General features: G+C 34.7%; 2 protein-coding genes across 8 annotated transcripts in view; one reads left to right on the top strand and one right to left on the bottom strand.

Moving 5' to 3' along the window:
• Window positions 1-11,490, bottom strand: part of XRCC4 (X-ray repair cross complementing 4) — a 433,707-nt gene extending 422,217 nt beyond the window's left edge. For 2 of the 7 annotated variants that reach the window (XR_008917883.1, XR_008917882.1), the window contains exon 1: window positions 11,313-11,489. The gene's annotated coding sequence lies outside the window, so the exon portion shown is untranslated. Of the gene's footprint in view, window positions 1-4,088; window positions 4,475-11,312 lie in introns of those variants that run through there. The other 5 variants (XM_056824611.1, XM_007487350.3, XM_056824612.1 and 2 more) reach the window with 3 other exon arrangements.
• A 125-nt stretch (window positions 11,491-11,615) lies between these two features.
• Window positions 11,616-21,990, top strand: part of TMEM167A (transmembrane protein 167A) — a 31,935-nt gene continuing 21,560 nt past the window's right edge. Inside the window, exon 1 of the mRNA XM_056824613.1 lies at window positions 11,616-11,817. Coding sequence (XP_056680591.1) covers window positions 11,707-11,817 — 111 coding nt within the window. The 5' untranslated portion in view covers window positions 11,616-11,706. The remainder of the gene's footprint in view (window positions 11,818-21,990) is intronic.

Here is a 21,990-nt window from a genome sequence, read left to right as displayed (position 1 = left end):
TGGAGAGTACCAGAAAGAACTAAAAATAAAGTTAGCTGCCATACTTATTCTACACTTTCATTTGTTCATATTCTCAATGCCCAGAATGCCCTCCTCACAATTTTTTCTTTCCATCACAACTTCTCCATAAAGACTGCCCTTAATCCCACAGGTGTTAACAACTTCTTCTTTAAACCTCATATAGCTTTTACTTCTCTTAAAAACGTATGTATTTTTTTATTATAATTATTTGTGCATAATAGATTATACTATCCATTGGAGAGGAAACCCTGTCTTATCTACACTTTTATATTTCCTTCAGTTCCTAAAACATGGTATATGGTTCATGAATGTTTCCTCAGGTGAAATAAACTATCTTAAGACCTGATATGGTTGATGATAACTTAAGTAACTAAAATTTAATTGGTTAAAAAAAAAAACAAACCTCAGGCTAGTTCTAGCTTCATAGCAATTTTCTGCAGCAAGCAAAAATAGAAATCCTATGAAAGATGTGACATTTTAAGGCTGATATTCTTTTATAACATTTCTAAGGAAACATTAAAATGCTAGTTTAAAGCAAGTAGAAAGAAAACACCCTCATAGTGAATGTCTTTGATTATTTCAGAATATTTTACTCCAAGTCATTATTATACAATTCCACATACTAATAACTAGTTGGGTGGCCAGTCCATTGAATTAGTACATCAGAATATATATCGGGGTCAGGCACTGCAGATGGTCAATGAACTGGGACTAGAACTGAATAGTAGGAAGAAAGTAGGCTGGCTTACATTTGGGAAATTGCACAATTCTTTTAACTATCCCAAGCTGCTCTTCAGAAGAAAAATAGAGTCATCTTTTCAAGACAAAGGTTCACCCGTTGATGCTACAATGTTATAAATCTTGGAACACCACAATCTTGTAATACTGAAAATTGCAGAAGAGCTGAAGGGCAAAGAGAAGATTCATTGTAGGCACCAATAGATTGCAATAATGTCCTACTCTCAAAAAATATCTTAAGAGATGCCAGAAAGGAAATATATAATGGAAAACCACAGTTAACAAGTCATGAAGCAAGAGCAAGGGGAAACAGATGGACTCCATTGGTTCCACAAAATGTAAAAAAAGACTTTGAGAACACTCGATGCATTTCTAAAGGAGAATCTAAAACAGAACAAATAGAAATTGCACACAAGCATGAGTTGCAATTGCACAAAAAAAAGATATGATTTATTAATATGTTTAATATGGCTATAAAGTAGATCTGTACATCTTGAAATATCCTCAATAGTTTATCATAGAACAAATATTGTTTATGCATAAACTACCAAGCATTTGAACAACTTGATTTAAAAAAAAAAAAAGGTACATGGCACAGACTCCACGGAGGCTTATCATCTCTGAAGCTATTTTAAGTCATAAGAATGAGAACCTAGTCTTCATAGAATCAAAAGAGTTAGAGATAAATAGAGCTGAAAGTTCCTGTATTGATCAAAGAAATTATTATACAGGTAATAATGTACTAATTAATTTGTTAAGAATCAACTAAATGCACAAAGACCTGTCCTTAGTGAAAATGAAGAGGGAACAAATAGCATATTTATAAAAGGGTACTAAAGGAAAAGATGAGAAAAGATAAAAGAATCAGTAATATATTCAGTCTTATTTTCCTAGTTCAGTTTTTTAAACTATTAATAGAGATATAGTTAAAAAAATGTAAGACCTGATGTCAGGAGAACCTGTGTTTAAATGTGGCAGCAGACATTTTCTAGCAGTGTTACCCCGGATAAGACATTTAACTTTGATTGCCTAACCCTTAACACTTTTATGTCTTAAAATGGATACTGAGGCAGAAGATAGGAGCTTAAAAATAGAAATGGATTTTATTCTCATTTACCTTAATTGATAGAATATATTAATATTTCTCAAGTAGTCACCATGTACAAAATACACTATCTAGTAATGCACTGTTCAACTTAAAACCACAAGCTTTCTTAGTAACAATCTTTTGAAAATAAGCAGTTTTGTTATCAATAAAAGATAAAATACACTTTATCAAAGTAATAAGTACTCTTTGGGTACACCTGGGTGGCACAATGGATTAAGAGCCAGGCCTAGAGAAGGGTTTAAATCTGGCCTCAGACACTTCCTAGCTGGGTGTCCCTGGGCAAGTCACTAAACCCCCATTGCCTAGCCCTTATTGTTCTATCTTGAAACCAATACACAGTATTGATTCTAAGACAGAAGGTAAGGTTTTTTTTAAAAAATAAAATAAAGTAATGTACTCTTCAACTTAAAACCACAAACGCTCTTAAATTAACAGTAACAAACTTCTGAAAAGAAGCAGTTTTGTTATCAGTGAAAGATGAATAACTGAATAAAGAGATTGCAGAAAGACTCTTAGAGAGAATTTTGCATTTGGTACAAAAGGCTCTTTTTGGGGGGTGGAGGGAATATGATAATAAGGATGCCCACTAAAAGTAAAGTGAGAGAAATTCAAGTCAAGACAAGTTATTTAAGCATATAAAATGAGTCACAACCTGCTAAAACTTACTTTTTATACTATTCAATGAATATTTCTGCCAAGGATTTTGAAGTTTTCTCTAGAAAGTAGACACAGTGCTCAAAAATATTTAAAATATTGTGTTCTATGTTATAACACTGAAAAAAAGATGAATGACTTAAATCCCTTTTTGAATAAAATCCCTTTTTGAATCTGTCCCCTATGATCAACTTAATATCCAACTGACTCTTTCTATAAAAACAAATATATAGTGTAATGGAATATAAAACTCAATTTTTCATTTTCATTATTTCCTCTCTACAGACTATATTCTAAAATCCAAGTTAATTTTTGTACTAATGAATTTAAGTTGTCAATTTATTGAACAAAATTAAAGCACTGTGAGTATAAGCTAGGCTTTATTTTTATCCATGAGTAAATTTGTACTTTGAACATTTTAATTCTATGTTATGTTTGAATCAATCTGGAATTAGATAAAATGTGACTAGGATAAATTAATTATTTGTTACATTATTTTAAATGTTTTCAGTGTTTCTCTGCCTTGAAACAAAAGACCTCTTCTAAAGTTAACAAAATAATTACAGGAGTATTAACAACTTTAGGCATTCTTTACCTCAAATGTTTTCTCCTAAGACAGCGCAACTATTGTTAATCATAACAGGTCCCTTCATTACAGCTAAGTCACAAAAAAAAGAAAATCATACTTTGTATCTTTTACTTTACCCAGGAAGTCATCAAGCTTATAATGTAATTGGTTCCTATACACTACACCTAGTCAAAAAGTCAAAAACATCTTAAGATAATGTTTTGAAAACTAGTGTAGGACCTATATTTACCCTATTCAGTTTCACATTATTAGATTTAGTCCATCATTCTAAACTATGGAGACATTTCTGGACCTGGGATTTGTTTGGTTTGGGGCAGGCAGGGAGTGGGGGGGAGCTATTTGGTGCTTTTGATGTCTGAAACTGTTGGCCAACCATCTTACCTTCGTGTCATAAATAAATTTGAAAGGCATGCCCCCTATGCTTTCTTCAATCATGTTAATGAGAACTAGTAAGCCTTGAATAGTATTGACAACACAGAAAAGTGTCCCCTACACATGATAAGCAGCATGGTGATTAGTAAGCAAGGATAGATGATGGCTAAATTCTCTGAGAAAAACACACAATCCCAGGCTGGATAGTCTTGGTCTCTGAAGAAGATACACAAAAAATTCTGGAAGGTTAAAAAGCCCACATAAGGGGTTTACTAATATATTAATTGTAACATCTGGTGTTATATCTCAGGGCTATCCTTATCTATTTCCGAACAGATAGATTCAATCTAAATTATCTAAATTATCATTCTATGACTATCCCAGAAAAAAGGCTCACCAAATTAAGAAGATGGTGTTCTTAAGGTACAATATGAGGAGCAAGGTAGTAATGGGCAGAATACATTTTTTAAATTTTTAACTGAAAAAATCAAAATAAACTTTTTTTAAGGAGGCACTTAAAATCTCCATGGAAAAAAAAAATTCAGTGGATACCATAGTTGTATCACATATTATCCCTAGATTCTTAACTTTGACAACATCTCTCACCAATTTTCTGAAGTATCCCTGGGCTTTCCAGTAGCCTTCAGAGGCAGAGGGTACATAATATGAAGCTGCTATTTGAATATATGTAAGTTCACAGAAATTTAGTTGCTGGAAGTGAAGCCAAAACGATGAAGTACAAGGAAACAATAGAGTTGATTGAGCTCTTGTCCAAAACTTCCCTCAAAAGATCTATAAAATGTACCAGGTAAAATCTTGGTGGAAAAAATCTCAAGAAAAAACAAACAAACAAACAAACAAACAAACCACAAGTCCTTTTCTAGCCTAGGCTGGCATAGGGAGATGTTAAAGGAATTTTCTTAATCTCTACCTCTGTCTCTTTAAGAGGTAGGAACAGACAGATTTCTAAGTAAGAGCAGCAGAGCTGAGAAGAGAACTGGCAGGCTTCTGTGAGGGAGAGTTGAAGATTCCATTACCTAGGAGACGAGATATATAAGAAAGGTTAAATTGGCAGTTGAAGGGGCTTTTTCCTTTAGTCCCTGAAGAGAGCAGGTCAATCTGGGTCTCTCTGAGTCAAGAGCCCCTGGCAGTTTTTACTACTGACAGTTGGGATAGAGAAATGGATTTAAGGAGTTCTTGGGTGGTGGCTGTTTATTTATTAGCATAGGTGGTTAGTTAGTGAATAAATTTCTAGGTAGGCAGTATAGGTAGTTAGGCCTGGTTTGCCAGGCAGAAGAACCTATCCTCAAAGACAGTTACAATAGGATTCTTTAGAAATTTTAGTTAGAATTAAGAATTTAGGTATAGTTATAAGGTAGTAGAGTAATAATCTCTCTTTCCTCCTTTCTATTTTCTATCTGTACTTCTCAAATTAAGCTGTTTTATCAAACTGCTCTCCTCACTTTTGTCAAACTAGTACCAAATTAACCCTTAATAGAGATAAAAGAAAATGTTCTGCATACAGAGGCCCTGGATGGTACAGTAAAAGAAATAGAAGTTCAGAAATCCAGTAAGCAGAAGCAGCAGAAGCAGCAGCAGCAGCATAGTTTAGGTTCCAAGCTCAGAGCAGGGTCAAACTTCCAGCATCTAACTCAGCTTGAAGAGGAATTAACAAGCAAGTTACCCAGATCAAAGAGAGGCCTACAATTCTGTCACAGAATCAATACAGCTATTCACCTGTATGATAGAGCAGAGTATATAACAGAACTCTGCTTGTACAAACCAAAACCCAGGAACTTGCAAAATTCAGAGTAAGGAGGCAGCAAGTAGATTGCGCCCTGAATCAGACTCTTTTGGGAGACTGAAATCTTGTGTATCTCCAGTCCGTCCCTGAGATCTTGGAATGATTCAATATCTGAAGAAAGCTGCAACAGGATCAGCCCAGACCTTCTCTCCAAAAGTGTGGTAGTGCTTAATCATAACATCAAGTCCAAAATCAGGAAACTGGCTGAAAGAATAGTCAAAAACAAAGCAAAACAAACAAACAAACAAAAAAAAAAACAACCCTCCATCATAAAGCAATATTATGGTAGCAGGGATGTCCAGGATAAATATACAAAAGAGAATGTTTTCAAAATACATACAAGAAATGCCCCCCTAAAAAAACAAAAACAAAAAGCTTGGATACAAACTCAACTATAATTCTTGAAAGAGATAAAGAATTTTTAAAAGTTTTTACAAATGGAATGAAGGCTCCCGAGGGGAAACAACAAAACAAAACAAAAAAACAGAAAAGAAATGAGAGCCATGTAAGAAATCAGCTGGAAAGAGAATGAACAAGTTGGCAAAAGAATTATAAAACCTTATCCAAGGAACAGAATTCCTAAAAATTCTAATAGACCAACTAGAAGTTATTGGAATGTCATGAGGCAACAAGAAATATTAAAACAAAGTTAAAAGGAAGGAGGGAGGAAAATGGAAGAAAATGTAACCTATCTTATTGCAAAAACAACAGCCCTGGAAAAAAAAGATCAAGGAGGAAAGAAAAAAGAATAATTAGACTATTCAAATGCTTGTCAAAAAAAAGTCCACACATCCTACTTCAAGAAATTTACAAAGTGTGGAAACAGAATCCACAAGATGCTTCCTCAAAGAAATACAAAAGTAAAAAACATTATAGTCAAAACTCAAAGCTTCCATATAAAAGAAAAAAATACTGTAAACAAAAAGAAAGAATTCAAGTTCTAGGGAACTACAGTATCATACACAATTTAGCAGCCACCACTCTAAATCATGAAAGAGCATGGAATACAATATTTCAGAAAGCAAAGGATATGAACTTACAGTTAAGTATAACTTATCCAGCAAAACTGAATACAATACTAGAGGAGGAAAATATGGATCTTTAATGAAATAGAGGACTTTGAAGCAATTCTTTTTAAAAGACTAGCCCTACAGAAAAACTTGGAAGTTCAAAAACAGGAATGAAGAGATATATAAAAAGGTAAATGTAAATGAATGATAAAGAACTAAACAAGGATAAACTGCTTACATTTAAAATAAAGGGAGAATGATACATGTGTGTTCTCTGAAGCTTATCATCATAGGAGTTCATAGAAAGACAAGACTAGAAGTATTTCTATAATGTCTTGATGATCTTTAAAAAAGAAACATAAGGGCAAAGGAATACAATGGAGTCAGGCTGAGAGGGAAAAAAATTATGGAAAATTACCTCATATAAACAGAATATACCCAAGTAGACATCTAAGCAAACCAGGGCAGAGGAGACAGCTGACGTTTGAAATTGACTCTCATCTCAATTAGCCAAAAGCATACAAGTCAAAAATCCATTTCATTCAATAGGAAAATAAGAAGGAAAAGGATAAAGGAAGAATTAGAGAGAGGATAGGTTAAAGGAAAGGTCTAATTCTAAGGATATGCAAAAATATTTAAGTTCTTTTTGAGGTAAAAAAAAGTGAAAATCTGAGGGCGTGCCCACAAATTGGGAAATGACTGAAAAAGCAATGCTGTATAAATTTGATGGAATATTATTGTGTTGAACTCTTATTAGCAGAGAGACCAACCAACTTCCCAGAGGATAAAGAATGAAACATTCTATCCAGGTTGGGATGAGAAATGACTTATAACGCAGAAATTTTTTTGTACATGGTTAATGTGAAAATTTGTTTGGATTGACTTTACATGTTTGTAATGGATTTGGTTTTTCTCAAGTCCTCAACTGTGAGATGGGGAAAGTTAAGTAGGAGTGAGAGATAATGAATCAAAAAAGAAAAATAGTTGCTGAGATCAATGCATCCAATATATAGCTATGGAAATTGTCATATTGAATTCTTCCATGCCTCAGCTCCATGAATTCTCTTCTTATAAGTGAACCAACATAGAATATAACTATGTAATCTGGTAAACGGAGTTGCTTTCGGTCAAAACTATATGTACACCACGGATGTACCATCTTGGGATACAAATAATAACCATATCAATGCCTACATTTACAAGAAAAACTTAGCATACCATTCGAAAGGTAAATTGAAGCCAGGTCCACACCTTTTTTCAGTAGATTCAATTTCATTATCACTTACATTCTTAAATATTGGCATAAGCACCATGTAATCAAATTACACAGTCAGCATCATGGTCAGCAGTAGTTGTATGTACGTACATACAGATTCTACGTAGAATTCCAAGAGAAAAAAGTTACGTATCTCAAAGGGCCCTTGGTGAAAGAACCCAAGGTCATCTCCCTGATAACATTCCAGCACTTTAGATAAATAACTCCTTAGAAAGATTCATGTCTATATTAAATGTTCACTATTCTATATACATGTGAGGTTTTAATTACTTTTCAATTTTATTTGTATTTATTTATGCTTTTTAAAAAAGTCTCATTTAGTATGTAAAATCTTTGAGAATGAAGACTCATTCTTTGTATTTATATCCTCAGCATTTTATGCATTTAGAGCTTCCATAGGACAAGAAACTGTGACCTTCCTCTTGAATGGCCCATTCCCCCAGTCTTTGGCCCCTAGAACTTTCTCCAATACAACAGGCCCAATATAATACCCCAGATAAGACCCCAATACTACCTAGCTTCTATAGGGTCCCATGGCCTTCTCCAGCCCTGGGCCTACCAAGCACCTCCAATCTCCTGACCCTGCTATCAGACTGCCCAGTCAATACTTCATCCTCCTGTTTTCTAGGAGACAAGACTTCAGGTCTTAATATCAATCAGAAGACTAGATGTCAAAAGAGGACCTTGAAGCCCCCTGACTACTTCAACAGATCTCTCTTCAGTCACTATTATTCTGACTAGATTCTTCAGTGTTTAGCATATAGCCATCTCCTTATATTCTCCAGGTCCCAGTGATTCTGAACCCCACTCCCCATCCCAGCTACATGATCCCTTACTCTCATCAACTTCAAACCTATTTCCTCCATGAGCCACTCCAGATCTGCTTGCACCTTCCACTGCCCTCTACTATTCTGAATACTCCTTTCCTTCTTTAATCCTTTCTCACTCTTTCCATTTTCTAAGACTCAATAAGCTCTGACCCTCTCTTGAAGACAGTTTCCCTTGCCACTCTCTTCAGGATTAACTATATTATCTTTACTACCTTCAAGTCACTGAATGTGGTTGGAAAAACAATACTTCTTGCTATGCCTTGCCACTTCTAAATGTCCCTCCATTATTACCACTCAGCAATACCTCTCTTCCTTTCAGGTTCATGAATCCAAATTTATTTCCCAATCCAAATCCTGGCAGCTAATAAGTCCCTTAGGACATTTTCTTACCTTCCTCAATTAATTCAATTCCTGGTACATAATCTTTCTTTCAACCCCAATTCCTGTACCCAGAAAGAAGATTTCAACGTGCATAGTGATGCTCCATCAAATAACCTAATTTTTCTATTCATCAATCTATTCCTTTCCCACAGACTATGTATTTACTATATATATATAGAATATACTATACTTAATTTCATAGATATTATAATAACCTTGATCTTGCCATCACCCAGTATTCCATATCAATCTTTATAATCTCAGAAATTATTTTTTCTAACTCTAATCTTTTATCATTAAGCCTCTCTATGCCTTACAACCCCTAACCCTATTCTCTGTTGTCACCATGACTTTTATTTTTTTTTCTTTTCAGTTCTTTTCCAGGCTGTCATCTTTGTACCAGTTACATTAGCTTTCTATCCCTCCCTCAAATTCTTGGTAAACCAGTTCAAATCTACACCTATCCTCTATTCTCAAATCCTTTGCCCCCCTGTCCTACTCCCCTGCCCATATTGACAAACTTCATTGCTAGATTACTCCCACTGACCACCACTTTAGAACTATTCATATGCCGCTGAACAGAGCTGGAGAAAAATACAAAAATAGATTTAGGTCTATTACAAACTTATGTTATATAATCCCAGCTGTGCTCTCACTGCAGCATTTCTGCTCATAGCTAATCAGTTAGCTAGTCCACTCTCTATATTGAGTTTTTTCCAAATCTTGTCTTTCCTTAACCCTCCCACAACAATGCCAAACTCTCTCAGTTGAGGGCCTTGTTTCATAACTCAATGAAAAGAATGAGGCCATCCACAAAGAGGCCTTTCTTCTCCCTTTCTCATCTAACATTAATCAGGCATTTTCTCCACTATTTACTCTTTTAATTCCATCTTAGATGACTAGATGCCTCTTCTCTTTGCCAAGGTCAATCCCTCCACAAGGTGAAGGAAAACCCAATCACATTCTGTGATCTTACTACAGTTTAAATTTATCACTTACAAATACGCTTGTATATTCTTGAAACATAAAAATACTCCTCATGTGAAATGACTATCCTAGATAACTATTGTCTCCCCACCCTTTTTGTTGAAAAAGCCATCTCTATATTGGGTGGTTCTTCTAAATCCTTTGCAATCTGGCTTCCAAATACATTATTCAAGTAGAACTTGTCTCTCCAGTTATCAGTGGTTTTTTAACTGCCAAAATAATTGCCTTTTCCTCAGTTTTTATCACTCTTCACCTCTCTGCAGCATTTGACACTTCTGGTCACCTCCTCTTTGATACTTTCCTTCCTTGCCATTATATTTTTCCCTCCTTCCTGACCATCCCTCAATCTCCTTTGCTGGATCTCCATCCATGTTACTTCTACTAAATGTGGGTGTCCACCACATTTCTGCCCTTAACCCTATTCTCTTTTCTTTCTATACAATCATTTGATGATCTTCATTAGCTCCTATGGGTTCAGTTATAAGCTATGCATATATCCAATCCTCAGCTATCTCCAGAGCTCCAACTACCTTTTGAACATTTTGAACTGGATGTGCCATAGGCATCTCAGACTCAATATGTCTAAAACAGAATCTTTATCTTCTGAAATTCTTTTTAACTGTTTTGGACATTACCATTTTCCCGGTCACTCAAGTTTGTGATTTCAATGTACTCTCACCACCTCCCACCAGATGCCTACTCTTGACATTTCTCTCCATCCTGGATCTTTTCTAACTTTCTTATTTTATTATTACCCTTCCTCAAATCAGAAGATCCAGCTACACTGAACTTAAGTTCCTGACACAGAACATTCTTTCATCTGTGTCCCCATGCCTGAAGCTCTTCCCTCCTCACTTGGGTACTCCTAGCTTACCCAGAAGCTCAAATCCCATCCTCAGCAGGAAACCTCTTCAGATTTTCCTGGTGGCTATTCTATTATTCCTATGCTCTAAGATTACTTTCTGTTTATCTACTCCACATACATCTTGAATTTACTTATTGTTTCCTCGTTAGTGCTCAAGCACTCTAAGGAACACAGAATTATTTATTTATCCCTTTCGGTGTATCGCGAAGTCTTACTACACAGTGCCTGGCATATAGAGTATTTAATTGCTCTCCCAAATGATTTAAGAACAGCTGACCAGAGGAAAGGATTTGAGATCCCAACCATGAATCCAAGTACTCCTCTTAAGCTCTCTGCTCCCCACCCCGACCCTCAAGAGAGGCCTCTTAGCATTCTGCAGCCTGGAGGAGAATGGGGTTGGACAGACGGACATCTGTGCACCTCCGGAGACGGGTGAGGGGCCTCTGTCTAGCTCGAGGTTAAGGTTAGCCAGCTCCTACATCCGAGGAGCCTGGGCAGGGGAGAGATGCAGGGAGGACAGGAAGTCAGCACCAGAAGTTGTGGGGGTGCTGCTAAGATAAATTGGGGCAGCCCCCGAGAATCGTGACCAATCGAAGGTAAGCAAGGACCGGGTACACTGGAAAAGGGTCGGGAGGCCTGAAAACTCATAAAGCGACACCCCCGCTTCCGGACCCTACCTCGTTCAGTCTCCACTTCCGGCTTCCTCCAAAAGGCCCGCTCCCAGGGCAGAATGAGTCGCAGCCAATCAGAGGAGTTTCTTTCCGATTGCGTCACTGCACAGGGCCAGATGAATAACCCCTTGCCGAAGTGCTAGACCAGCCGCGGCGCCTCACCCTCATAACGCGTGAAACCAGTCCTCTCTGTGGACCAATCATCAGGAAGCGTAAGGAACGAATCGAGAAGTACGGGGCGGGACTAAACGCCTCTTCCGCCCGTTGCCCCGGAAGAGTGATGTGGCTGGGGGTAGCTGTGGTCTCACTATGGTAAGAGTCTGGGGGTCCGCGGTCGGGGCTGGGTTGTTGCGGGCTGGCTGCGGGCAGTGAGTCGCGGTTGCCCCGCGGTGAGAGGGAGATGGAGATGGAGATTGGGCAGGCTTCAGTGCGCGGACTGGGAGATCTGGGAAGGGAACGGCTGGAGGGGAGGCAGCGGGGCCCCCCACCCTACGAAGGATTCCTGGAGAAGGTGGGGAAAAGGGAGCCGAGTCCGGGATTAGGGACAGAATGGAGAGTTTTTCAGGCAAGCCCCAGCGCTTCGCTGAAACAAGTTATTATTATTATTGGCCCTGTTGAACTTCATGCAACAATGAATCCTTAAGCTTTCTATCACTAAAATGGTTTTCTAAGTAGTGTGACCTGTATAAGAACTCGACCTGTAACCTTGGTTGCCTTGTTCCCCACCTCTCCCACAAACATACCCACTAAGAAAAAGTGGAAGGCCAAGTAAATTTAAGTAAAGATAAGTCTTGAAATAAGGACATAAAAACTATTTGAATGAGGACAGGATCTATTACAGTTTCTTACATATTTAGAATTGTTCATTGTATTAAATATCAGAGGATTTTGGTATTTGCCCCACTTCTGACTCCTACTGGATTTATGATCCACTGTACCCCCCCAGGGGAATTCTTACTATTATAAATCACAGAGCATATACTAATCAGTTTCCTTACTAGTTTATTCAGGCAATGAAATCAAATTTTTTTAAGCTAACATTTACAAAAGTAGGTTTCAGTCCTTTTAATCAGGAAAGTTAATCTTAACTCCACCCAGTACAGTTCTTTGGGTAGAAACTTAATATTTCAAACTTATTCACTAAAGAACAAGTCCTGTTTTATCTAACCAGATTCTATACTGCTAGATACCCTTAGATTAAGATTCTTTATCATGGTGAATAAACTTGGTCCTTTAACAAATATCAAGGTAACTCTAGGAAGTTTCTTAGTAGTTGTCATTTTTTAATTGTTTTTCTGAACTTGACACACTATGCCATGGCCACTGGCAATGAACCTTTCAATGTACAAAGAAGAGAAATAAGATTGTTTATGGAATTTCAAATCTTATTATGAACAACTTCTTTGTTTTTAATTTGGCATATTACAAAACTATTTCTGTGTTTTCTCCCTGGACCTCTTCTTTACATTTTCTTTAAATGCTTCTCTGGTGCTCTTGTATTTTTTTGTCATTATTCCCCTTCTCAACCCATCCTCCTAAAAAAAAAAAATCATCCCATATAACAAGTTTGCATAATCATTTAAGAGAAATCCACACTTTGGCCATGCCTGATAAGAGGTAAGAAACCTGCTTTATCAGCAACTTTCTGGAGCCCTGAATGTATATTGATTGAATTGAGCAGTTACTAAATCCGTTGTTTTCCTTTACAATGGTGCCATTATATAAATTATTCTCCTAGTCCTTCTCACTTTGCTTTGCATCAGTTCCTAAAAGCATTCTCTAGTTCCTCTGAATCCATCCCTTTCAACATTCTTCAGGTACAGTAATGTTCCATTATATATGGCATAATTTGTTTGACCAGTCCACAGTTTTTAGGAACTTACTTTGTTTCCTGTTTTTTGCTACATTGAAGGATTGCTATGAATATTTTTGTAAGTATGGGGCATTTTGGAATCCCAATTTAGTGGTATGAGTAATTTTAATCTGTTTTCTTAAAATTGTTAGACCAATTCTCATCTCTGCCAATAATGCATTAATTTTCCTGTCCTTCCGTAAACCCTTCCAACAATTGCCATTTCCCTTTTTGTAATCTTTGTCAATGTGATGTTTGTGAGGTAGCACCTGTAAGCAGTGGGAACCAGGTTCAAGAAGATTCTGGTCTCAAGACCCTGTCAATCATCCCTTTCAACCTTTACTTCCCATTGCTCCACACCTCAGAATTATTTTAATTTGCTTTTCTTCAGTTATTTGGAGCATTTTTATATGGTTGTTAATAACTTGCTTTTATTATTTTGAGAACTGCCTGTTTATATCCTTTGACCATATGTCAATTGGGAAGACAGAAGAGCAGCAAGGCCTAGGCTGTTGGGGCTTAAGTGATTTGTTCAGATTCACAAAGCTAGGGAGTGACTAAGGTTAAATTTGAATCCAGAACCTTTATATCTTAAGGTCTGGCTTTAACCACAGAAATACCCAGCTGCTCCTCTGTATTATCTTGATAGTGAGTCTTTGTCAGAGAAACTCCTTGCAAAGATATTTTTTCCAATTACCTCATTTTAGCTGTATTGATTTTGTATAAAAACTTCTTAATTCTATATAATCAAAATAGTTCATTTTATTACCTGTTGTCCTCTCTTTCATTTTGTCAAGAACTCTTCCCCTTTTCCATAGTTGTGAATGGGGGATCTCCTTCCCTTTGCCTCTAAATGATGTGGTTTTTATTTCTAGGTCCTATATCTATTTGGAGCTTAATGCATTATATGAAAAAACATGTTATTGACCTAATTTCTGCCAGAATGATTTATAATTTTCCTAGCAATTTCTGCTAGTGACCCCCTAGTAGTTGAAGTCTTTGTGTTTATTAAACATTCCACTACTATGCTTGCATTTGTCTTGGGTTCCCAATTGGTCCTACTGATCAACCTTTTTTTTTTTTAACCAATACCAAATAGTTTTAAAAATTATTGCTTTGTTGTATATAGTTTGAAATTTGGCACCCCCAGGCTCCTTTCATTATTTCCATTTAATTCTTGATCTTTTGTTCCCATTATTTCAGATTTTCTGTGCCCAATATTTCATGCCTTTTCATCTGAGTTCATGCTGATTTTTCCTAGCAATACATTTCACTGTCGTTTTATACTATCTCAGGCTGGATGAAGGAACTTACTGGTGTTTCTTTTTGAATTTTTATATCATTATTCAGTCTGGTGCCTTATTTAGATCATTGCTGGAATGTATATGTGAGACCTGGGCTCTTCTGCAACCTTTGACACTGTTTTATCTGAAAGCCTTCTGATGTACTCTTTTTTTTTTTAAACCCTTACCTTCCATCTTGGAATCAATACTGTGTATTGGTTCCAAGGCAGAAGAGTGGTAAGGGCTAGGCAATGAAGGTCAAGTGACTTGCCCAGGATCACACAGCGAGGAAGTGTCTGAGATAAGATTTGAGCCATAGGACCTCCCATCTCTAGGCCTGAATCTCAATCCACTGAGCCACCCAGCTGCCCCCTGATTTACTCATTTTCTTACAAATTTTTTTTTAAATGGAAAACCATTGCTCTTTAATTCCACATTTCATAACTACATAAAAATTATGTCTTTTGGCTCTTCTCATAATAAGTAAAGGGCATAATTCTAGTTTCACTAATTTAGTATCATAATCTAAAGGTATTATATAAATTGTGTTTAAATTAATGTTGCCTAAATCAAACTAATAAGGCTGCTTCTCTACTTGTCAACTTTCAAGATTCATGTGCCAATAGTCTTTGTGTCATTTGAGTTAAAACATAATTGCTATAGTGATTTTTTTTTTGCTGTCAGATATAAAATATAATAGTAAGATACAAGTAGATAGTAGAAACATCTGTCAAATTGTTAGTCTTTCTTTCTTGTACTTTTTATTTTTCCATTGCCACAGGATAACTGAAATAGGTAAAATTGCATTTGGGGAAGTTTGAATGAGGAGGGTTCAAATTAGGCTCATTTTAGACATTTCTAAAAAATGAATCACTGTCTAGGCATCTTCTTGAGTGTGAATCCAGACACATTCCTGAGGTAACCTAGAGATAATTAATGTTATTAGCTTAGGAAATAGTTCAGAAAAGTTTAATTCCAGAAATGATTCAAAAATGGAACATTACATCATGTGAGGTTAAATGAATTTCTCTTCTGAGAATCTCAGCTACAAAAATCTTCTGTGTCATAGCAGAGGATACAGTCATCTAATAAGACCCAAATATTTTGATGTAAGGTGAAAGAAACAATTTTATGTATTTGGCAATTCTAATATAAATACAGCAATAGGCTTATGAAGTTAAAATCCTTTAAGGCAGAAGAAGCCACAACAACAATAAAAACTTCACCAGAATTAATGAGAACCTTGTTGCTTTTGATCATTGTGATAAGTCAAAATACTAAAAATAAAAGATTGGGGAATTATCATTATGAACGTTAGAATGTAAATTCCTCGATGAAATGAACTTTTTAAAATTTTAATTTTAGCTTCTCCTTGTCTAACACAGGGCCTGGCATATAATAGGTACTTAATAGTTTAATACTTTTTGACTAATTAACTGACTGGACCAGGTTCCAGTATAATATTCCCTCTGGGTGGATGTCTCATCAACTGGAGAATGACTGAACAAGTTGTGGTTTATGATCGTTAAGAATACCATTGTAATGTAAGAAATTACAAACAGGATGATTTCAGAGAAACCTGGAAAGATTTATATGAACTGATAAGAGTGAAGTAAACAGAACCAGAATACTGTACACAGTAACAGCAGTATTGTACAATAACAAACTGTGAATGTCAGCTATTCTCAGCAATAAGTGATCCAAGACAACTAATGCAAAGAACTCGTGATGAAAACTACTAACTACCTCCAGAGAAAGAACATTTGGAAGCAGATCAAAGCGTACTATTTTTCATTTTATTTTCTTCATGTTTTTGTTTTCTGTTTTTGGATGTGTCTTCCACAATGTGACAGTTATTGAAATTAGTTTAACATAATAACATATATAACCTAGATCAAATTGCTTGCCATCTCAGAGAAGGAAGAAAGAATGGAGGGAGAGAATTCAGAACTCAAATTTTTTTAAAATTGTTTTTGTATGTATTTGGGGAAAAATAAACAAAACTTCCTTCAGGCCACACATTTGGAAAAATATGGACTAAAACCATGATTCCCAATTAGAGTTGATACTATAAAATCATTTGATTTTATTTATTTTAAAAATCCCATTTTTTTTACCAATTTATGTCCTAGAGAACAAACACAAATATAAAAAGGATTCCTGCTCAAGGGATACCTGACAATTAAGTGGCATATGGAGATTTACAAAGGCTTCCTCAGGTGAGGAGGTAACTAGTTATTTTTGTAATTTTACAGATGAGAAAGGTAGAGAGATTTTTAAAGGTGAAAAGGATCTCAGAAGCTACCAACCCCCTCTTCTTATTTTGCAGGCGAAGAATCTAAGGATCAGGGAAGAGAAGAATCATTGCAAACAGCTTAATGTCATATAATTACTAAATATCAGAAGTCAGATTCCCAACCACATCTCTCCTTTCTCTAAGAACAGTATTTTTTATACTGTACTTTATGTGTACATATTTTGATTTCTCAAATAATTTGGAAGTATTGTAGGTTGGAAAAGCAGAATTGAAATCACTGGAGTAGACCATTCAATTAGATTTTATTATTTTTAGAATTTGTAACCTGACCATCCTTTTACAGCATATCCTCATAGTCCTTTAGCAAATTTCTTTCAGATTAAAAAAGAATCCTGAAAAATCTTTGTATTTGCAAAAACATATTTTATCCTCACATATATTGAGTCTCAAGTTGTATAACAAGAAACAACTATTGTGGGTCAATGATGCCAGTAGTTCTGGAGAATCCATCAGTTGTACCTTTGGATAACCCAGATTTCACTTCTCACCATTTTTGACATGCTAGCATTGATTGCAGATCTGAGTTTGGCAGCATACCTAATATAGCTGCAATAAAGACTAGCCCTACAATTACTTTACCTTAGTTTACAATGCCAAATGAACTACCATGACTTTGTAACACTTTGCAAAATAAAGAAAAACCAAGGATTATATCCTCATGCTCTTATTATACTAAAACTAAATTTAATAAAAGTTGGATTTAGAACTAGAAGGGAGATTAGCAAGCACACTTTTCTTAATTGTTGTAAGCTTTTTAAGTAATAATGACTTTGTCATTGACCATTATTCTTAGTACCTAGTATATAGAGTATTATACCTACAGCACATCACACATGACATAGTTCTACTAGAACCAGTACTGAAGTCATTTACAACTCGAGAATTGTGTTTAATGTGTCTAAAATGTAGTACTTTAGAAAATAGGTTCTAACTTATATAACTTTAAATTTATGATCCTTTAATTTTCGTCCTATAACTTAGTTTGAGCCCTGGTAAATATGTGAAGAAGTTTCCCCCTTCCTCCTTAATATTATAATGAATATATACGTTTTTCTCCCTCCTTCTTCCCCCAATTCTTGAAAAAGAAACAAAAAGGCCCTTGTAACTCATTGGTCTATTTAAGCACAACAGATTCCTGTGTTAGCTTGTCAAAAAACAGGCTGCATATCTGCCCTCTGTCTTGGAATGAGTGTTTTAATAATAAAATTTAGATGCTATTCCAGAAAAAATTAGTAGAAATCAGTAATTATATACATTTTATAAGATATAAAATATAAGAAATGAGTACTGGGCTATAAGGCCAGCTTCCTGAGATTTGATAAGTTAAAGCATAGTAGTGGCATTTTAAAAGTGTATGAGTTTTTTGAGTACTGGAACCTGGTTCCAAATACTGGCCCTCTTACTTTTTTGTAGTTTGGGGGCAAAAACATTTAACTTTGAGGGACCTCAGTTCCCTTATCTGCTACACTGTCCCTATTGCACATTCCAATTCTAAATATATCCTTTGATTGGAGCTGACCAGGGCATACTGTTTGTTGAAGGTACAAAAGAGAAATGGAAGTTGATGTGGAATGCCAAACCAGCAGAGTAAGATAAAGGGAATTATTCACCTCAAAAAATTTTTATTACTCAGCATTAAATCCAGACATATCTTCTCTTTTTAGATTCTAGAGCAATAATAATTGGCATAATATTTACCATGTTTAAAACTGGTCACTCCTTTTCACCTTAAATGTTATAGGCAAGTGTAGCAGCTGTATATGGTACATTGTATACATGTGTAGACTTCATATATTTATAACATTCCTACTCAGAGAAGAAAATAGGACCTTTACCAGAGGGGCATATTGTTTCTTTAAAAGCAAAAATCATACTCCCAAAAACCTACACACTAACTCATTTGATATCAGTATTTTAAGTAGTAGCAAAAAAGCTTTTGAATATTGCTAATAAGTAGTATCTTGAACCAAAAATTCCTCATTTAGAGGGAAAGGAAAAAACTAAAGTTTTGCATACTTTTCAAGTGTTGTCTTGTATTTAACTGTAAAGACAATACTTGAGTTTGATTTATTTGAAAAAGCTCCTATAATATGTTAAAATCTTTGCTTAATAGTCTCTTTAGAAGTACATCCCAACTAAATTTTTTTAACTTTTATTTCTGGGGGGGTTGGGGAGAAAGGAAGTTGGAGTCCACTGAGGAATATGTAGCTCTTCTGAAAGTTTATTTTAATACTATCCTAAGATCCTAGATCTATCTGAGGGAATTTTATTTCATTTACTAAACCCTTTTGAAGGAGATATAAAATGTGCTTTGTATAGAGTACCAGTAAGGAGAGAATTGAGTTATAAGATGTTAATGAATATAATTTTTTTAAATTACATAAATTTTTGTCCTTTTTAAAAATACATTTTCATTCCTATTTAGCAAAAGCTGAGTGTTTTTTTCCGCCTGAGGGGAAAAATTTTGATCCATTATTGACCATTCTTTTACTGCTTTATTATCTACCTTTGCATATGTCAATTATAGGACAGATCACAAGACCCAGTGAATCAATTGTCAAGTAGCCCCATTTTGTATATTACAAATGACAACTGAGTTATTTTGGTGAACAATAAAGATGCTTTGTGGTATGTAATTTTATTTCAAGGCCTAAATATTAGGAAATTTTATAACCCATAATAAGATAGTACCAAATCTGACTGAAGCATCTGAATTCTTGGATTCTTAACCAAATCTTTCCTATAAAAAATGGTAATCTAAATAGACTATAAATAACAGTAGAAAACTATTATAAATGTAAGTTTCTGGTACCATAAAATGACGAATTAAACTTTATTGGGGAAACATGCCTAAATTACTGAAAAGTTTTAATTATAACACTTTAAAATAATTAGCTTACCTATACAGATATTTAAGATTTACGTTATCATAAATACATTATCTCTTTAGACCTTCAGGATAATCCTCTGAGATATATACTAGAGGGATTATTATCACTATTTTATAGGGAAAAGTTAAGTATCAGAACTAGGATACCAACCCAGGTATCCTCATTTCCAATCCCAGAATGTATTTCTCTTATTCTGCAGTATATTTGTTATGACCCTGTATACACTGTGCTTTATCAAGGCGATAAGAATGTTTTGAAATTAATTATCAAAGATCATCGTAAAATAGTATTGACCTTTAATCATTTTTATATACAAAACAGTTCCATGTAGTCAAAAAATGTATTTGGCCTCTTATCAAGAAATACTCCTTCCTTAAGATAGTAAACAATTTGATGTAAGTTATACAATACTATCATGCAAAACACATTTCTATATTCATCCATATAATGAATTTAAAAGTAGAAACTACTTTGGAAATGCTGGCCTACTTTTTTTGCAAATGACAAAAACCTGACCTATTTCTTAACTTAATAGTTTTCACAATAATTATATCATGAGTGTTGACTCATTTTTGTGATTTCATTCTTGTTTTTATTTTGTTTCATTTGTCTTAATTTCCTTGTTTTCTAAAGAAGGGGAAAAATTTCTTCCATATGAAATGGGGTGATGTTTGTCCATAAAAGGAAATATGTATATGTATAATACATATATATGTTCACTAAATTTGTCTGCTATTTTAAAGTTTCTAAAAGATCTATAGCTTCAGTTTCTTAAAGAGAATGAATACTCACTTACAGTTTTTCTTTATAATGGATATTTATGAACATTTAGATACCAGCATAATTTCCCAAAAACAGTGTCTCTGAATCTGGGAAATTCTTAAATCAGCTATTCAATAAATAGTATTTACTTAGCACCTATTGTATAAGTTGGCCTTCAGAAAGCCAAAGTAAACAAAGGATATTAACAGTCCCTAGTCCCCCACCCCACAATTTATATTGTAAAGTACCAATGACTTTAGTCAAAGATTTTGTAGAATTTCTTTGTATGCTGTATTTTACTGAAGCCATTAACTGGCTTACAAGTAGTTTATATGTTTGATCCCTGAGATTTTTAAAAGTAAATCAGTCAAGCAATAAGCAATTACAAAGTATGTATTCCTGGCATTGCACTATAAAGATATCTGCAAATAGGAATGGTTTTTTTTCTATTTGGGGAGAGTATTTATACTTTGAATATAGCAAATCTTCAAAAAGCAGCATGCAATAATGTATAGAAAATGTCCTCAAAAACAGGAAGACCTGGATTTGAGTTCTACTTCCAAAATGACTGCCTTTTTAGCCCAAACAAATCATTTTATCTCTTAATACTAAAAGATTATAAGATCATAGAAGCCACCAAAGGTCTATAGTGGTAGAGGGAGTTCCCTTTTGGTATGGGGAAAAAAAAAGTATCAAGTCTTATCCCTTATCAAGCACTTCCCCAACCTATGGGTCTGGATTATATTTTCTCTTTTGTTCCTATAGCAAGCAACAGTAGTGCTCTTGGTATCCTTTTAAAATGGAGAAAAATATCTTTACTTTATCAATGTACTTATAAAGAAAGCAGTCTTTGAAAACAAATATTGCCAGTGGTGGGCTTTAGATAGATAATTTTGATTATACTGAAGGTCTTTTTCCTGTTTTTAACATGTTAAAAAAAATTTTGTCAAAGCGTTTTTCATCACTTGACATAATTATGTGGTTTGGGTTGTTTATTTGAATTATTATACTAATTGATTTCTGATAATTTACTTTTATATCCTTAAACTAGATTGGTCTTAAGAGATAATTTTTAATATATTACTTATAGATTCTCTGCTGAGATTCCATCTGGATTTTTCATTCAAATTGATTTATTGTTATCTTTCTCTACCGTATCCCTCCCTGGATTGGGCATCAATTCCATATTTTTATGCTCTTTTAAAGTTGCGTAGAATTTTCAGTTAAGATTTGTAGCTGAAGCATTGCTTGCTCTTTGAAAATTTGCTAGAACTTCTTTCTAAATTATATTTGAACCAGGAATTCCACCCATACCTCTTTAATAATATGGCTTGCATGATTTTTTTTTTCTGAGATTATATTGCTTAAGATTTAATTTACTGTCTTCTTTCTTTCTTTGTCTCTCTCTGTCTCTCTCAAATAACAAGCTCCTATAATAGCCAGTATCAACTGAGCATCAATCATTAATGTTTATATAATTTTGTATATAATTTTATATATAAATATGTACTTATAGATTTGTTTTTATTTTATATTATCTTATATAATTATATAATGTTCATATATAATTTATATAATT

The sequence above is a fragment of the Monodelphis domestica genome, chromosome 3, assembly GCF_027887165.1.
Source record: "Monodelphis domestica isolate mMonDom1 chromosome 3, mMonDom1.pri, whole genome shotgun sequence".
Lineage (NCBI taxonomy): Eukaryota > Metazoa > Chordata > Mammalia > Didelphimorphia > Didelphidae > Monodelphis > Monodelphis domestica.
The sequence above is the reverse complement of the archived record's forward strand: the minus strand, read 5'-3'. Positions and strand labels throughout refer to the sequence as shown.